At 42.8% G+C, this 16870-nt stretch overlaps 1 protein-coding gene across 1 annotated transcript in view; it reads right to left on the bottom strand.

The window, feature by feature from the left end:
• Nucleotides 1-1258: 1258 nt before the first annotated feature.
• The window catches only part of APPL1 (adaptor protein, phosphotyrosine interacting with PH domain and leucine zipper 1), a 73138-nt gene continuing 57526 nt past the window's right edge, over nt 1259-16870 (bottom strand). Inside the window, exons 15-22 of the mRNA XM_082266500.1 lie at nt 13689-13877; nt 12692-12738; nt 11729-11903; nt 10370-10406; nt 8542-8688; nt 8314-8364; nt 8142-8231; nt 1259-2475 (exon numbers count right to left, since the gene is read on the bottom strand). Coding sequence (XP_082122626.1) covers nt 2326-2475; nt 8142-8231; nt 8314-8364; nt 8542-8688; nt 10370-10406; nt 11729-11903; nt 12692-12738; nt 13689-13877 — 886 coding nt within the window. The 3' untranslated portion in view covers nt 1259-2325. The remainder of the gene's footprint in view (nt 2476-8141; nt 8232-8313; nt 8365-8541; nt 8689-10369; nt 10407-11728; nt 11904-12691; nt 12739-13688; nt 13878-16870) is intronic.

Raw genomic sequence — 16870 nt, forward strand, 5'->3', positions numbered from 1 at the left:
CTCAGTACTTTGCATCAGTGACCTGGAACAAGTAAGCAGATCAGCTGTTCGGACTCCTCTGGTCGGTGACTATGAAGATAATGAGGCCAAACCACTAGCATTTTCAGAAGGATATCTGCAGTCCTGTAATTCATTCAACACTGCTTTCCTCTGAAGCAGTGATCTGCAAATTGCTGTCCATGGGCCAGATTTGGCCCATTGTTTGCTTTTTTCCAGCCCTTGGGGTTGGGATAAGAATGGGGCATCATTCCTTCCACTGACACCAACGATGGGGCACTATTTCTCCTACTGACACCAATGATAGGGCACCATTTCTTCCCCTGACAACGAGGCACTATTACTCCCACTGACACCAATGACAGGGAACTATTGCTCCCACTAATTCCAATGATTGGCAAAATTCCTCCCACCAATACCAATGATAGGGCACCATTTCTTCCCCTGACAACGAGGCACTATTACTCCCACTGACACCAATGACAGGGAACTATTGCTCCCACTAATTCCAATGATTGGCAAAATTCCTCCCACCAATACCAATGATGGGGCACCATTTCTTCCACTGACAACAACGAGGCACTATTAATCCCACTGACACCAATGATGGGGAACTATTCCTCCCACGTATACCAACGAATGGCAAAATTCCTCCCACCAATACCGATGATGGGGCACTATTCCTCCCACTGATACCAACAATCGGCAATATTCCTTCCACCACTAGAGAACTGCAACGGCATAAGACCTGACTCCTTGAGTCAAACCAGGAGGAGATGATTGGTTATCGGTAAAGGTTCTCAGGTGTATGGTTACCTGTGATGTGCCGTTTCCCAACAACCAAGCCACATGAACTGGGAAAAAAGACTCCAGGAATCTGAGATATGGGCTCAGCTGTCACAAAGCCCTCAGTTTTTCTACAATTACCCAAGTTATTAGGTGGGTTGGCATTAGCTTTTCTGTAAGCAGAAAGAGTTTCATTCTTCTCTGGAAAAGCACTGTAAAAACATGCAGTACACTCTGCTCATTGTTTGCATTTTTTTTTCCTGCAAATTAACCAGCCATGGCCTGTCTAGTGAGTCCATCGGCTTCTATAAAGCTTAGCTGCTAATGCTTATACCTAACATTAAAATTTAGTAAGGATTTAGGAACTAAAAAGGATGTATCAACAGTAAAAAGCTAAAAACTGCAACTCTGGAAACATAAATGCATTTTTTTTTATTAAATCCCAACAATAATAGTTTTTAGAACATAGCCCCTAATTAAATCCCAACAATAATAGTTTTAAGAACATAGCCCCTAATTAAATCCCAACAATAATAATTTTTAAGCATAGCCCCTAAATTTCAGAAGTGTGCAAAATTCCCTTTGGCTGAAACTCAATACCATTCTTCAAGATTCCTTGGCCTGTCTGCTCTTGACCTAATGCACACTAGCAAAAGTAGAAACATACGATAATTCGGGGACTTCATGAAGATGACAAAAGTTGCCTTTCACAATCGGCTGTATCAACTTTCCATGTAATCAGGAACTGCCGACTCTTTCTTGTGATTTTAGCTATCCTGAAGGGCATAAAAGTTGTACCACCCCCATCAATGCCTCGTGTTGAAGGAACCTTCTAACACTGCTCAAAAACAGGTTTGAGGTGGTGGCCTAAAATTAAGATATATCCCTCCAGGAGTTCCTCACAGCCTTGTAAATAAGATAAATCTAACGGTTCTATAGCCAACAGGAAAAAGATTTGCTTGTAATTAAAGAGGTTATCTGGGAAATCGGTCATTAGTGGACAAAGGCAGTTCAGTGGTTTAAGGTACTCAGCACATAACTTCAATGTAAGGCTGATGTAAAATCTGGACCCTTATCTGAAAGCAGCGGTTTCCTGGAGAACCTCTTAAATCCATATTCTTAAATTATTTAAAACATAATAATTTATACAGAAAATCTGCATTGTTCAGAAACCAACAGTGATAGAGTATAAACGGAAAATATAACAACTCCAGCTCCCAGTTACAAGCCTAAGAGACTAAGGAAACCAGAAAAAAGACATAAAAACACCAAATCTTCAGTCTGTTGGAGCATTTCAGAGCAGAAAGAAAAACAAAAAACTGAAATTGCTCTGTAGTGCGATCAAGTGTTCTTGTACATTTTACAAAATCATGGCAAAAATTTGAATTTCAAGGGCAAATAACGCATGGCTGCATATATTCATTAAAAAGGCTTTCAGAATATTCAAATAATAATAGAAAAGAGCTCTGGTATATCTCTCTGCCTCACATGCTAATTGTGCCGTAGCATCAACTGCCAGTAAGTCTTTGCTTGTTTCTGTTCTCATGCCTCTGACTCCTGTTTCTTTTTTTCGTCTTCATTGGGCTCGCTGTCTTCCAATTGGCTGGAGTTGAGGACTACAAACTGTCCTTCTGTGCTGGCCTGGTTGGGTCTACTGGAAGCAGCGATTAAGCGACTCTGCTCTTCCAAGTCCTAGGAGAAAGAACACATTAAAAATATATTTTAGAGACACATGGCACTCATGTGAAACCATCTGCACTGGTCAGTGCTGCTTGGAGCAAAAGATTATTTTTTATCACTTTCTATGCTCTTTAGTTATCCTAAATGCTGAACGGAATGGCACCGCATCTGCAGCATTCTCCTGTGAGTCTGGAAGGGAAGGGGTGGAGCCATGACCTCCTGGGCCCATAGGAAGTGGTTTGTAGTCTTTTTTTTTTTTCTTCAATACAAATGACAAACATGTTATACTTCCCTCCTCTGTGCAGTTGGTTTTGCACAAAGCAGCCCAGATCCTCCACTTCTCTTGTCCCTCTTCTTCTCACCTGGCCCCTCTCTCCTGTTGAGTGAGAGTCACAGTAAGCAGCTTGCTATGGAGGCACCCGAGCCGAGGCACAGCTCCGTGTGTCCATTCAGACATTCAGGACGCCGAAGAAGTCCCAACCCCGGACGTAACACGTGCGGAGGGAGGAGGAGCTACGTGACGTCACCTGCAGTCCCGGTCGGAAGCCAGTCTATCGGCGGTTAGGACGCCTGTGGTTCTATACAGTGCTGACTGTTATGCTGACATTCCCATGGATAACAATGTAAGAGGCTTTTTATTATACAAATAAAAGGTTATAATGTTGCAGTATCACGCTATGTTATGCCGTTTTTTTAGATTGCATGGGGATTCATCTTCTGAGTGAGGAGTTATCTTATCAAGAAAGGGAGCTGATATGTTGCTGATATCTGAGATTTGTATTGCAAGGCTACTTTGGTGGTTCTATATGCTGTTTTCAAACAGCTCTCAGGTGAGAGGCTGGAGTGGCTGGTGAAGGATTTTTTTGCACTGAGTGAGAGCACCTTCATTTAAGTTTACAGCACTGTGCACTTTACTGGTACTTTCATCGCCTGGATGAACTTTCCCTTATCGGATTTAGGACTTACACAGAAGATTTTATCCTATTTATTATTATAGGCTCTGACCATATGGACTTTTTATGTGTTTTTATAGAGGTTCTTACTGTTTTTATCCTTTATCCTTATTGATTATTGTAGCGCTGCACCGTTTTTTATGAACATTCAGACACGGAGCTGTGGTTCGGCCATGTCTCCTCATTGGCTGACTGAGTTTGACAGCAGTGGGAGCCAATGGCGTATCTGCTGTGTCTTAGCCAATGAGGAGGGGAGTCCCAGATGACTGAGACAGTCGCAGATATCGCTGGATCGAGAGGGGGCTCAGGTACGCATTAGAAGGCTGCTGCACACTGAAGGTTTTGATACATAGAATGCGTTAAGATAAAAAACCTTCTGACTTTACACCCCTTTAAGTGATGATGAGCCTCATTCAATCTGGAAGAAGAGCAGTGCTAAACTGTCGAGGTACATTTACAGGGGACAGTTAAGGTGGGGGTTGCAGCTGAAGCAGATTTTTTTTTTTTTAGTTTAGTTTTTTAGAGGCTCTGCTACAAAATGCTTAGGTTTTCAGCTTTTTGAGTTTAACAGTGCCAATTTCCTCTACTAGGACTAGGGCTATATGTCCCGACACTCATACACAGTGCAAGGCATTCTTTGAATGGACAAGAGCAAAGGGGAGGGCAAACAACAGGATCTTCCCTTGTCCATTCACAGAACACCTTGTATTGTGTAAAAAGGCTTGCACAATACGATAGCTAGAGCTATTAGTTGCGGAACAGGAAGAAGAGCACTGCCTGTAGTATCTGACATTAATGAAACGGTAATTTTTACAGCAACATATTTAAATTGTGCTGTTAGCAATAAGTATTTATTTTCCTGAAGCTCCACTTTTGTTGAGAAAAAAAGATCTATGTAAATTGCAGGGATTTTAACAAATTGTTGCAGAGTCCTACCTTTTGTTATTCTGAAGAAATAGCTGTTTGTCTGTGTCCATGTGGAAAGTGAATGTAGTGGGAGTGTCTTTATAATTATCATTCATCTGTGCACCTGCAGGGCTCTAATGAGGAACAGTGGCAGGGTCTGCATCCCTTTAGATGCGATTTCCTATTGGGAGTATCTCCCCAAAAATGACAATCTTGTTACAGGGGATGCCAAGATTTATATTTGTGGCCGCTTGCATTGCTGGCTCTCTGCAGAGCCCTTGTCTGACAGATCTGCCACTGGAAAGAGACGTGACTCCAGTCAATCTGCCAAGTAGCGTATAAGTCCTGCAGCTGCAACAGGAGGAAACTGCTTTATCCAGGCGCCCACCAGTGTCTGCTCACACCTCCCCATTCCAGGGCATGCTGGCTGTGTTTAAAATGAATGCTCCAGAGATGGAAATGAAGGAGGACCCACCTTATCCTGCAGTTCCAACTCCATACAGCACCAGAATACCTCTCTACACACCAGAAACCCCATTTAAGTGACAAAAACAAAGCTTTTCATCATTCAAAGAATCATGGGATGAACAAATCTTTGCATCCAAGTTTCGACTAAATAACATTTCCATGGTGTTATGGTGAACACTGCTGCCGATCTGACAAGAGGGGAAGCCCAGGTGGCTACACAAGTGCCTGCAAATACAAATCAAGCCTCGTTCACTCACCCACCTCTGTCACGAGTCCCAGGCCCCCAAAAGTCCACTGAATATTGGATTCTCATGGGAGAGCAAGCCCTGCTGTTGGCTAGGTTTGCAGGGGATCTGGGTTGTGCGCACAGAGCTTTGGCTGCAGAAAAGCAGGTGACAACTGGACTGCAAACCATTGTTCTATAGTATATTGTAAGTTGTTTTATATGATCTGCACCAGTTCATGACATGTCATGTTTGCCGATATCAGTGATAGGTGCAATAGAGCGGTACTTTTTTTTGTCTACAGTCTATATATGTCTCCAAATATCACCCAAACCGTCCTCTCCGCTCCTCTCAAGAACTCCTACTCTCAAGCTCCCTTGTCTCCTCCTCTCATGCTAGTCTCCAGGATTTCTCCAGGGCCTCTCCCATCCTCTGGAACGCTCTACCTCAACCTGTACGGCTATCTCCTATTCTAGCTGCTTTTCAGGCAATCCCTGAAAACTCATCTCTTCAGGGAAGCCTATCACACCGCCAACTGATCTGCCATCAGCTCATTCCGTACTGTTACAACCTCTTGTACCACCTGCCCCACCCTATTAGATTGTAAGCTTTTCTGAGCAGGGCCCTCTTAATCCTCTTGTATTTTATTGTATTGTAACTGTATTGTCTCCCTCTAACATTGTAAAGCGCTACGTAAACTGCTGGCACTATGGCGCTATAGAAATCCTGAATAATAATAATATATCAGGCATCAGTAAATGACAAACTTAACCAAGTGACAGCCCTTTTTGGACTGCAGGTGAGACACTTAGCCTGGGCCTTCTCCCCCACTGCGCGGTCATCCTTGCAGCAGGTCAGGATGGAGGCCGGAGGCAGCCCAACTTTCAAGTAAACAAGCGCGTGACAGATTGGGAAGCTTCTGTCCTCCATCCAGACCTGCCACTCCTCCCATCCTGCTGTGCAAGGTAGAACTTTCCTACTGCAGAGAAAATCTCAGAATTTAAACTGAACATTGCAGCAAAACTCGCTTTAATTTTTTAACAACCTTTTCTTGTTATTTTTGGCTAGAGTTCTGCTAGGCATAATCAGGTAGTATAGTAATAGTATGGTAATAGAACCTAAAGAGCTATTTGATTTCTACTAATGGCCATCCTTTCATAAATCAAACTGCGGTCTCCCTTAGGCCTCTTAGTAACATCGTAGTTAAGGTTGAATAAAGACAAGCGTCCATCCAGTTCAACCTGTGTAGGTGTGTGTGTGTGTCAGTGACGATAATCATTTCCCATATCCCTGTATATTGTGTTCTTTGAGATGCAGAGTCTTTTAAAAGTATACATACTCCCTGCTGATACCACCAATTGTGGAAGAGAGTTCTACATTGTTACCGCCCAGACAGTGAAGAACCCCTTACTCAGCTTAAAGTTAAACCGCTTCTTCTCCAATCTCATTGTATGGCCACATGTCCTCTTACACTCTCCGAGACTGAATTGCTTTTTCCTATCCTGGGATCACCATTGAGGTATTTGTAAATTGCTATCATGTGTGGTAAAGGTACCTGCGCTTATGGTGAAAATAAATTATATAAATAAACAGTGCTTAAAAATGTAATAAATTATTTAATTATTTAATATTAATTATTAATATATAGTGCTCTAATATGTCTAGAGCTGCTGCTAGACAAAAAGGGGGTGCCTTTAAGGGAATTACATACAATATGTGTCTGCACTGCTCTTAAAATTATAAAAATATTTTTAGTGTACCATGTGATTATAATTAAAGTGCATAAGTGATATGTAAACAGTGATACTCATAAACCATATATCATTACACAAATACAATTCAAATAAATTTCCAGCACAATTAAATATGTAAAAAATTTTTATATAAAGTCTATATTAAACAGCAGTCTGTTATAGAAGAAAGTGCTCAGTGCAAGAAAAGTGCTTCTTATATTCTTCAGTGACTTCTTATAAAGTGCTTTGTGCTCAGGTCCTTCCACTCAGTGCTCCCCTCTCAGTTCCCCACTCACCAGATATGGGAGGGGGGAAGAGCCTTTCATAGCCTTTAAAGATGGTGGAGGTTATTGCACACTTCAATTGCAGTTGAAATCGTTATATATATGTGGCTGAGGATAATGCTCGGATTGGCTGGAGCGAAACGCTTGATGAGCTTATGAATTTCTACTATATTGTAAGTGTATATCCATATGTTTACCTTTAATTAATAAAGTCATTGGAATGTATTACACTATCTGGGATCTTTCTTCCTTATATTGCATTGGAGATCAAAGATTACCAAAAGGGCCCCATCTACACCTACTTACCAGTGTTAAGCCTGCTAGACCCTTATGCAATACTACCTAGGGGTCCACACCATCTGGTAAGTGGATCTACTTTGGGGGGGGGGGGCGTGAACACAGAAGGCACAGTTCACAGGAATCACCTGGATGTTCCAACATTGAGCACTTATCGCATTCTTTCACTGGTTACTTGATTATTCATCATTGAAAAACTTTTTTTGATGCGTTTGATCTTTTATAGTGTTTTGGCACTGGGTCTTTATTAATTCACTTATCCACTAAAAGAAGACACGTATTTTTGGATTGTTAATTTATTATATATATCATATATATGGTTTAGTCACATTAACTATAAGGTTATGCACTGCCTATAGCACTGTGTTTAGTTGTTTATATATGATTTGCACTAAGTGATGAACAGCAGCGGCAGTATAAGTTTCTTGTGAACATACACATTTTTTTTTGCCGAAGCGCAGAGTGGACTCTTGCTTTAGGGTCATTAATCAATAAATAAAAAGGATCATTGTAAACACCCCTGTCAGTGGTAAATGGTTTGTCTCAATACTGTAACTGCTACATTTGCAAGAGAGCTGGTTCTGTTGAAAAACAGCAGACTTGCTGGCCAGATCACAAGGTAAAAATAAGGAAAAGAAAGCTTAAAAAATAAAATGTATGCAGCCATCACATTTAAGAATCGGTAAGCTGCAATATAAGAACGGTTTGCTTTTGCGTTTAATACTGCTTGAATCTGTGCTTTGACCAATGGCTAACTCTGGTTAGCCCCTGCGCCTTTAAAGCAGCCAGTGCTCCAGGGTATCATCATATTACCTTTTCTATCTGTTTCTGTTTGCTGATTTCCTTTTCTTGCTTTTCTTTGACTTTCTCAATCTCTTTCTGTTTCTCAGAGGCTCTTCGGTCCTTTGGGAAAAAAAGGTAAGATAATGCAGGCTATATAGAAACCATTACCACATGATCATTTATAAGTCAGGGATGTACATACCAATTCAGCATGGAGTGCAATCTGCTTCGCTAGACCAACAGAATCACAAATCTGTGAACACATGATAAACAGATATTAAATTCCGACACTGGCAGGTGCTATGAACAAATACAGGTCCCACATTGTGGCCCTGACTGACAATCTACATCTGATACTATTTTGAAATTGATGTGATCTGGACGATGTTCAGAAATAACATAATTATACTACAAAGCAGGTTATGTGTACCTTTTCTCCCTCGTTGTTTGACTCAAAAATATAGCACACGGAAACAGGGCGACCTTCTGAGCGCCCTCCCGCTGTACGCAGAACAAACCCAAATAACCGCTTGTTTTCCTGATGCGTGGAGTACAAAACCACATTTGGCAATGGGAACTGTAGAGGAAACAATATTAAACTTCGTTAAATTATTTGCTACTAATACAGTGAGGGGAAAAAAGTATTTGAACCCCTGCTGATTTTGTACGTTTGCCCACTGACCAAGAAATGATCAGTCTATAATTTTAATGGTAGGTTTATTTTAACAGTGAGCGACAGAATAACAACAAAAAAATCCTGAAAAACACATTTCAAAAAAGTTATAAATTGATTTGCATTTTAATCTCTTAAAGGGAGTGCTCCTAGTCTCAGCGTGTTACCTGTATAAAAAAGACACCTGTCCACAGAAGCAATCAATCAGATTCCAATCTCTCCACCATGGCCAAGACCAATGAGCTGGCCAAGGATGTCAGGGACAAGATTGTAGATCTACACAAGGCTGGAATGGGCTAAAAGACTATCGCCAAACAGTTGTTGCCACTATTCGCAAATGGAAGGAACCCAAAATAACTCTCAATCTCCCTCGGTCTGAGGCTCCATGCAAGATCTCACCTTGTGGAGTTTCAATAATCATGAGAACAGTGAGGATTCAGCCCAGAACTACACGGGAGAATCTTGGCAATCTCAAGGCAACTGGGACCATAGTCACCAAGAAAACAATTGGTAACACATTGCGCCGTGAAGCACAGAAGTCCTGCAGCATCCGCAAGGTTCCTCTGCTCAAGAAAGCACATGTACAGGCCCGTCTGAAGTTTGCTAATAAACATCTGAATGGTTCAGAGGAAAACTGGGTGAAAGTGTTGTGGACAGAGGAGACCAAAATCAAGCTCTTTGGCATCAACTCAACTCCCTGTGTTTGGAGGAAGAGGAGGAATGGTGCGTATGACCCCAAGAACACCATCCCCACCATCAAATATGTAGGCGGAAACATTATGCTTTGGGGGTGTTTTTCTGCTAAGGGGACAGGAGAAATTCACTGCATCAAAAGGACGATGGACAGGGCCAAGTACCATCAAATCTTGGGTGAAAACCTCCTTTTCTCAGCCAGGGCATTGAAATGGGTCATGGATGGGTATTCCAGCATGGCAATACACATGGCCAAGGCAACAAAAGAGTTGCTCAAGAAGAAGCACATTAAGGTCCTGGTGTGTTCTAGCCAGTCTCCTGACCTTAATCCCATAGAACTTCTGACCTTAATCCCATAGAAAATATGAGGAGAGAGCTGAAGGTACAAGGTACCAAACATCAGCCTCAAAACCTTAAAGACTTGGAGAGATTATGTAAAGAAAAGTGGGACAAAATACCTCTCGAGACGTGTGCAAACCTGGTGGCCAACTGCAAGAAACGACTGACCTCTGATTGCCAACAAAGGTTTTGCCACCAAGTACTAAGTCATGTTTTGCGAAGGGATCAAATACTTATTTCACTCAAATTATATAACTTTTTTGAAATACGTTTGTTCGGGATTTTTTTGTTGTTATTCTGTGTCTCACTGTTAAAATAAACCTATCTTTAAAATTATAGACTGATAAGTTCTTGGTCAGTGGGCAAATGTACAAAATCAGCAGGGGATCAAATCCCCTTTTCCCTCACTGTACAATAATATCAAAGAGACAGAGGTATACAGTATATTTGATTGCTTGCATACACTTATTTTTATCCCTATTGAAAGGATTCTAATTTTCTTCTAATATAGGAAGCATCACATTAAGGAGAAGACCATGGTATAAACACTCACCCTTAGTCGCGTAACTTGTGTTTGAGGATCAATCAATCTAAAAATGAACACAACATATAACAGAAAGATTATGAAAATCACAACGCAATAGAAAAACTATAAACTGCTAAAAGGAATAGTCTTCCATACTCGGAAATGGTTTTTATACCACCAGGGTTCACGTAGTACTGTTTCTCCGGTGATTGATTATGAAATACTGCAACCAAATTCATGGAGGCCATAGAAGACATATTTGGAGTTTGCTGCTTTTAGCCCAATTCACATTCTCAGCATTTTTCAGTTTGTTTCCCTATACCTGACTATGCTCAACATACAGAATCCCATTCTTTCCAATTGTCCCTGTTCACACTTGCACTCTCAGCTGCCATATAGTCTATACATAATCAGGTGTTTTTGGCACCATAGAATTCAATAGGAGCACCTGTAAATGTGCAATTAAAGGAAGAGAGGAAAGCGCCTCTGAGTGTAATAAAGGTTTTAATATGGCGATAAAAACACAGTAACTCACATGGAGGATCGAGAATGAGCATGTCATCCACTTGCTCATTCTCGAACCTCCATGTGAGTTACTATGTTTTTATCACCATATTAAAACCTTTATTACACTCAGAGGCGCTTTCCTCTCTTCCTTTATTCCTACATGCAGAGTTGACTTCACTCCACCGGACAGCCTGCCCTGAGTGCCTTCCATCCATCCCTGGAACCATCCTGGATACCCCCCCCTTCCCCATTGGACTCTCAGATAGTCCTTTTAATGCCTTCTTTTTCCAGGGACTTGCACATGGACTTTTAATCCCCCCTGTGCCTTGTATACTTTTGATGGGTAATTGTGTCTTGTTTACATACACTGACACTAATACGTACCCGCTGCAGCAACTTTGTCTGCACTACCTCTGAGCGCCAACACCCCCATATACTGTAAATGTGCGATAAGCACATTTTTGTGCCTGAAGAACTCTAGGACTTCTCTACTCCCTTTGAAAAAATGCCTGTAAGACGCCTAAAAATTGCCTCAAAATCAGCAAAAATACGCTTTTCATAGGTGTGAATGCAGGCTCAAAGTTCACTTGGGCAAACTGCAATATTTTGCTATGTAGAATGACTAGTAAAAAAAAAAGAAAAAAAATTCTCTGTCACAATAAACTGTAATTTAAACTGTGTATTTAGCCTGTCTTTGTTCATATAATAAAGGGTTTCTATCCTGGGTGCTACCAAAGCTAACTATACTATGGACTAGTAAGACAGTAGTTTTAAAAGCACTATTAACTCTCGTTCCATAACAATGACCCAAAATATGGCACAGCAACCTGGTTTTGTTCTCGTACTGAGATATTGGATGAGGATGTGAAAACAACTCACTTCAAGCAGTCGCAAGTCACGAGAAGGTGGGACTCGGTCATCCGGAAGATATTGTGTATTGCACGTGCAGCTAGGATTTGGCGCATTGTTTCATATACAACTTCAGGGTTCTCATCTGTTTTTACTTCCATAGATCCAAGAAACCTTACAATGAATAACTGGTGAAGGATTGAATCTATAGTGTGAAAAAAATTATTTGAACATAAAAACTAAAAGGGATCGATGACAGGTTACAGGACTAAATCAATCAGATCTAAATCTTCCATGGATGTAAATTTAGTAAATTGGTGTAAATGAGCACCGTATGCTAAACTTATTTGGGATGGTTTCAACTGGCTAATCAGCTGCTGAAAGCACACTGTCTGCGTTCGGGGCCTTTCACTCACACCTGCACAGCTGTCAAATTGAGATGAGTGGCCATGTTTGTGCAGCTGCTGCATTCCCATAGACATGAATGCCTGCATGCAGAACCAGATGACTCCAGCCGCTTATAAGACAAGGCTTATGCTCAGGACTACAGGTGTAAGGCAGGCTATAGATGATGCAATTCTATTTTCTGAAAAAAAGAAAAACGCTCGATTCCCCTATCAATACACTAAGTGTTGATGAGTTCATTCCTGTCAGGGTGTTATTGTGTTCTCGGGAGTTGAGGGCGCAGGGAGCTGTCTCTACCGGGAGACTGATAATTGCTATAGCCGCTGGCAACAATTGTATGCTGAAAATACAACATGCTGAACTTAATCAACTTTGGTACAATCAGCCGGCCCATAGATGGAAGCCTGCTGAACCAGCCGAGATTCGATCCATCTATGGCCAGCATATGGGCTCATGTGAAAGAGGCCTAAAAATTCCATACTGATGCATTTAAAGAATGGTTATTAGCGAATCTGTGCAGAAGTGATAACTATAGAATTTCCTAAAAGACAAATGATACAAAAACAAACATACATGAGGACAAATTACCTTCAGACACAGGTTTTTCTCCCGATTCTCCAAAAGGGTTAGTTCTTCTGTAGAAAGGATCAATAAAGAAAATGCATGTGTAAGTGGATACTTCTATACAGGGCTTTTTTTCTCCAAGAATAGGTGCAGGTACTCCCCTCTTCTGAGTCACCCCTTGTCTTCACCCCCTACCCACCTCCGAGCACGCTCCTTTGGTTCCACCCTCTACCCACCTCCCAGTACCCCCCTTTTAGAGAATACAGAACCAGGTATCATGTTGTGGTTCTAAGCAATTTGTATAGAATTTGTTAATGATAACTAGAAAAGCAGTAATATAGATCCCCTGGAATCAACAGCAATATACCCCCCCAACAATAGATCCCCCCAGCAACAATGAATCTTCCCCTGCAACAATAGAAAAAACAGTAAAATAGATATTCTTCAATCAGCAACAATAGACCCCCAACAACAATCACCCCCTAGCAACAATAAATCCTCCCCTGCAACAATCGCCTCCCCCCCCCCCCAATAAATCCTCCCCTGCAACAATAGACCCCCCCCCCAACAACAATAGCCCCCAAGCAACAAAAAATCCTCCACTGCAACAGTAGCCCCCCCACAACAAAATGCCCTCCAGCAACAATAGATTCACCCCAGCAACAATAGATCCCCCAGCAGCCAGCATCAATAGGCCATTCAGCTCACCCCACTGACCCTGACACCCCTTTGCCATTGCATACATTCAGACTGGAGGTGCCGGAACTGTGTTCCCCCACGTTCCTGCTGAAAAAAAAGCCCTGCTTCTATATATTATATTCTAGCACCAACACATAAATGAAGGTCATTCATGAAATTTGTGACAAGTGAAGGGGCTCTCTGTAGCAATCAACCAGATACTAATTTTTTTCCTTCATACTTGAACGTAGACAGCTACAAACTAATAATAACTATAATTTATGATCAACTCCTTAACTTCACCCAGTCTTTATACAGCTGACTCAGTTTTCAGGTTATGTACCTGCCAGACTGTCCCGGTGTCCTGGGTTGTCCAGACTGGTCTTCGCTCACTGGAGAGATGATGTCAAACTGGATTGGAGTGTCTGGAGCTACAATGGAATCCAGGGAGAGAGCAGTGAGAGCAGAGGAGTCAGAGCCCACTGAACTGGTGCTGTTTGTACGTGTGGTCCTAGGATTCGAGCGTGGAGGCCTGCAGAAAACAAGGTATAAATTTATTATACAGTCCAGAGAAAACCAGCTGCATACATCTGTAAGCTTTTAAGATTAAAGGGGCTGGAACATCTTAGACCAGCCTTTCTCAACCAGGGATCCATTGAATTTTAGGGTTCGTTCAGAAATTGAGTATGTTTGAGCAGCGAACAATGGTATGACTATTTTTTCCTGCTGTCGCCTCTCCTGTTGCTGGCTACCATGTAAATGGAACCCCCCCATTTCCAATGTAAAGGGCCAATTCTTGTTTACATTTACAATGGGAATCCAAGGGGATAATTTTTGGCTAACCACCAATGTAAAGGAACACTTTCCCACTGACTACCAGCATAAGGGAAGTAATATACCACTGACAACTACCAATAGAAGGGCCATTTCTCCACTGACCACCAATGTACAAAAAATGCTACATTTACTTTTAATTTTTTTTATTCTTTGGGGGGGGGGGGGGGGTTTAATAAAGACAAATAGGCAATTGCACACATTCATTTAGTAAATGTGGTAAAGCTTCCCCTTGTAAAGAATACCCAATCAGGTGCAGGGAAAAAAAAAAAAAAGCATTTTGCTTGCACAAAATTTTCCTCTGAAAGACCTGTGAGTGCTGGGGCAGCACAGTGGTTAAGGGTTATAAATTCCATCTGGCAGCACTAGGATCATCGGTTTGAATTCCTACCATGACACTACCTGCCTGGAGTTTGCATGTTCTCTCTGTACCGGTGTGGGTTTCCTCTGGGTACTCTGGTTTCCTCCCACACTCCAAAGACATGTTGGTAGGTTAACTGGCTCCTGTCTAAATTGGCCTTAGTATGTACATGTATGTATGAATGTGAGTTTGGGACCGTAGATTTTAAGCTCCTCCAGGGCAGGGGCTTATATGAATGTACAGTATATGTATATATAATATGTAAAATGCTGCATAAATTGACAGCGCTATGCAAGTACCTGTAAAAAATAAATAAATAATACTGCTTTTGGGTTTGTGTGGATTTCTTTGTGGGTGAGACCATGGACATTTACCTAAAACAGAGTGCAGGGAGCACCCTTGGAACTGTTTAATGAACTCTAAGCCGTTATACTGGTACAGGTAAAACTCTGCTGCGTGTACTGGATTCCACTTTATAAAACTTTGTAAAAGTGTGCACCGATGACCAGGTGGCCGCCTTGCAAATCTGTGTCACTGATGCTTGATGTCGGAAGGCCCAGGAGGCACTTAAGCGCCCTAGTAGAGTGCGCCTTGACAGGAAAAGGAGGAACCTGACCCCTGATGGATTAGGCCTGAACCACCGTCTCTGTCTGATCCATCTGGAAATGGTAGCAGAGGAAGCGGACAACCCTTTGCGAGGTCCATCCGTGAGCACAAATAGAGAGTCTGACTTCCTGAAAGACTCTGTAGCTGCCAGGTATATCCTAATATCCTAATTGCCCAGACCATATCGAAGGCATGCAAGTCAATTTCCTTTGGATGCTTAGGCCTGGGACAGAGAGAAGGCAACGCAATGTCTTCATTCAAATGAAAGTCAGAGACCGCCTTAGGAAGGAATGACGGACAGGGGCGAAACACCACCTTATCCTTGTGAATCACCAGATAAGGTGAACAACAGGATAACGCCGCCGGTTCTGACACTCTGCGCGCAGAGGTGATAGCCACCAAAAAGGCCACCTTCTGGAACAGCATAAGCAGGGGAATCTCCCGAATATTTTCAAGGTGGGGGCTTCTGTAAAGCTGAAAGCACCAAAATGAAGATCCCAAGGTGGCAACGGAGCCCGCACTGGAGGATCCAAATGTTAGACACCCTGAAGAAAAGTATGCACCAGGGAGTGTGTGGCCAAAGGTCATTGGAAAAAGACCGCCAAGGCTGATACCTGGCCCTTGATGGTACTCAAGGCCAAACTTCTGTTCAACCCCCCCCCCCCCGTTGAAGGAAGGTTAAGATATAAGCCACCGAGAACTAGCGAGGATGAACTCCAAGAGACTCACACCATGCAATGTACGTCTTCCACGTACGATGGTAGATCTTCCTGAGGTAAAATTCCTAGCTTTTTAACAATGTAGGAATCCCCGACTCAGAAAACCTCTATCCTTGAGCACCTGGCATTCAACAGCCAAGCCATTAAAGCCAGCGACTATAAAGCAGGATGGAAGATCAGTCCTTGGGACAGCAGATCCTCCCTGAGAGGAAGCCTACAAGGAACGTTGGTGACCAGCTGCACTAGATCAGCGTACCAGGTTCGGCAAGGCCAGTTTGGTGCCACTAAGATGACCGGAATCCCTTCTGCCTCGATCCTGCGTAGGAGTCTGGGCAGAAGCTTGAGAGGAGGGAAGGCGTAGATCAGATGATACTGACACCCGGGGCCACCAGCGCGTCTGTGGCGTCTGCTAGAGGATCCTGTGACCGAGCCACAAACCTCTGCCCCTTTCTGTTGAGCCGAGATGCCAACAGATCCACACCTCGGGGGTGCCCCACCGGAGACACAGCTGATGAATCACCTCCCCTTGGTCCAACACCTGCCGACTGAGGTAATCCGCCTGACAATTTTACACCCCAGGAATGTGTACAGCAGAGAGGGTTGGAACAAACCATTATGCCCGCCTTAGAATGCTGGCTACCTCCAGAGCCACCAGGGGACATCTTGTGCCCCTTTGGTGATTGATAAGCCATGGCTGTGGCATTGTCCGATTTAATGCGCACTGGACAACCCTGAAGATGATCCGTCCAATGATCCAGACACAGTCTGATCACTTGGAGTTCCAAGACATTGAAGACATTCCAGCGTCCAGATCTCCTGAGCAGAATGGTTGCCAAGGATGCCTCCCCAGCCAGACAGGCTGGCATTCGTGGTGACCACTGTCCAATAAAGGGGAGGAAGGATTTTCCCAGCCAAAGCGCCAGACAGCAAAGCCACCATATCAGAGACTCCTTTGTTTGCCGACTCAGCCAGATCTGATTGTCCATAGACTGCGGAGTCTTATCC

This window comes from Pelophylax lessonae, assembly GCF_965119305.1.
Source record: "Pelophylax lessonae genome assembly, chromosome: 8".
NCBI classification, from domain to species: Eukaryota; Metazoa; Chordata; class Amphibia; order Anura; family Ranidae; genus Pelophylax; species Pelophylax lessonae.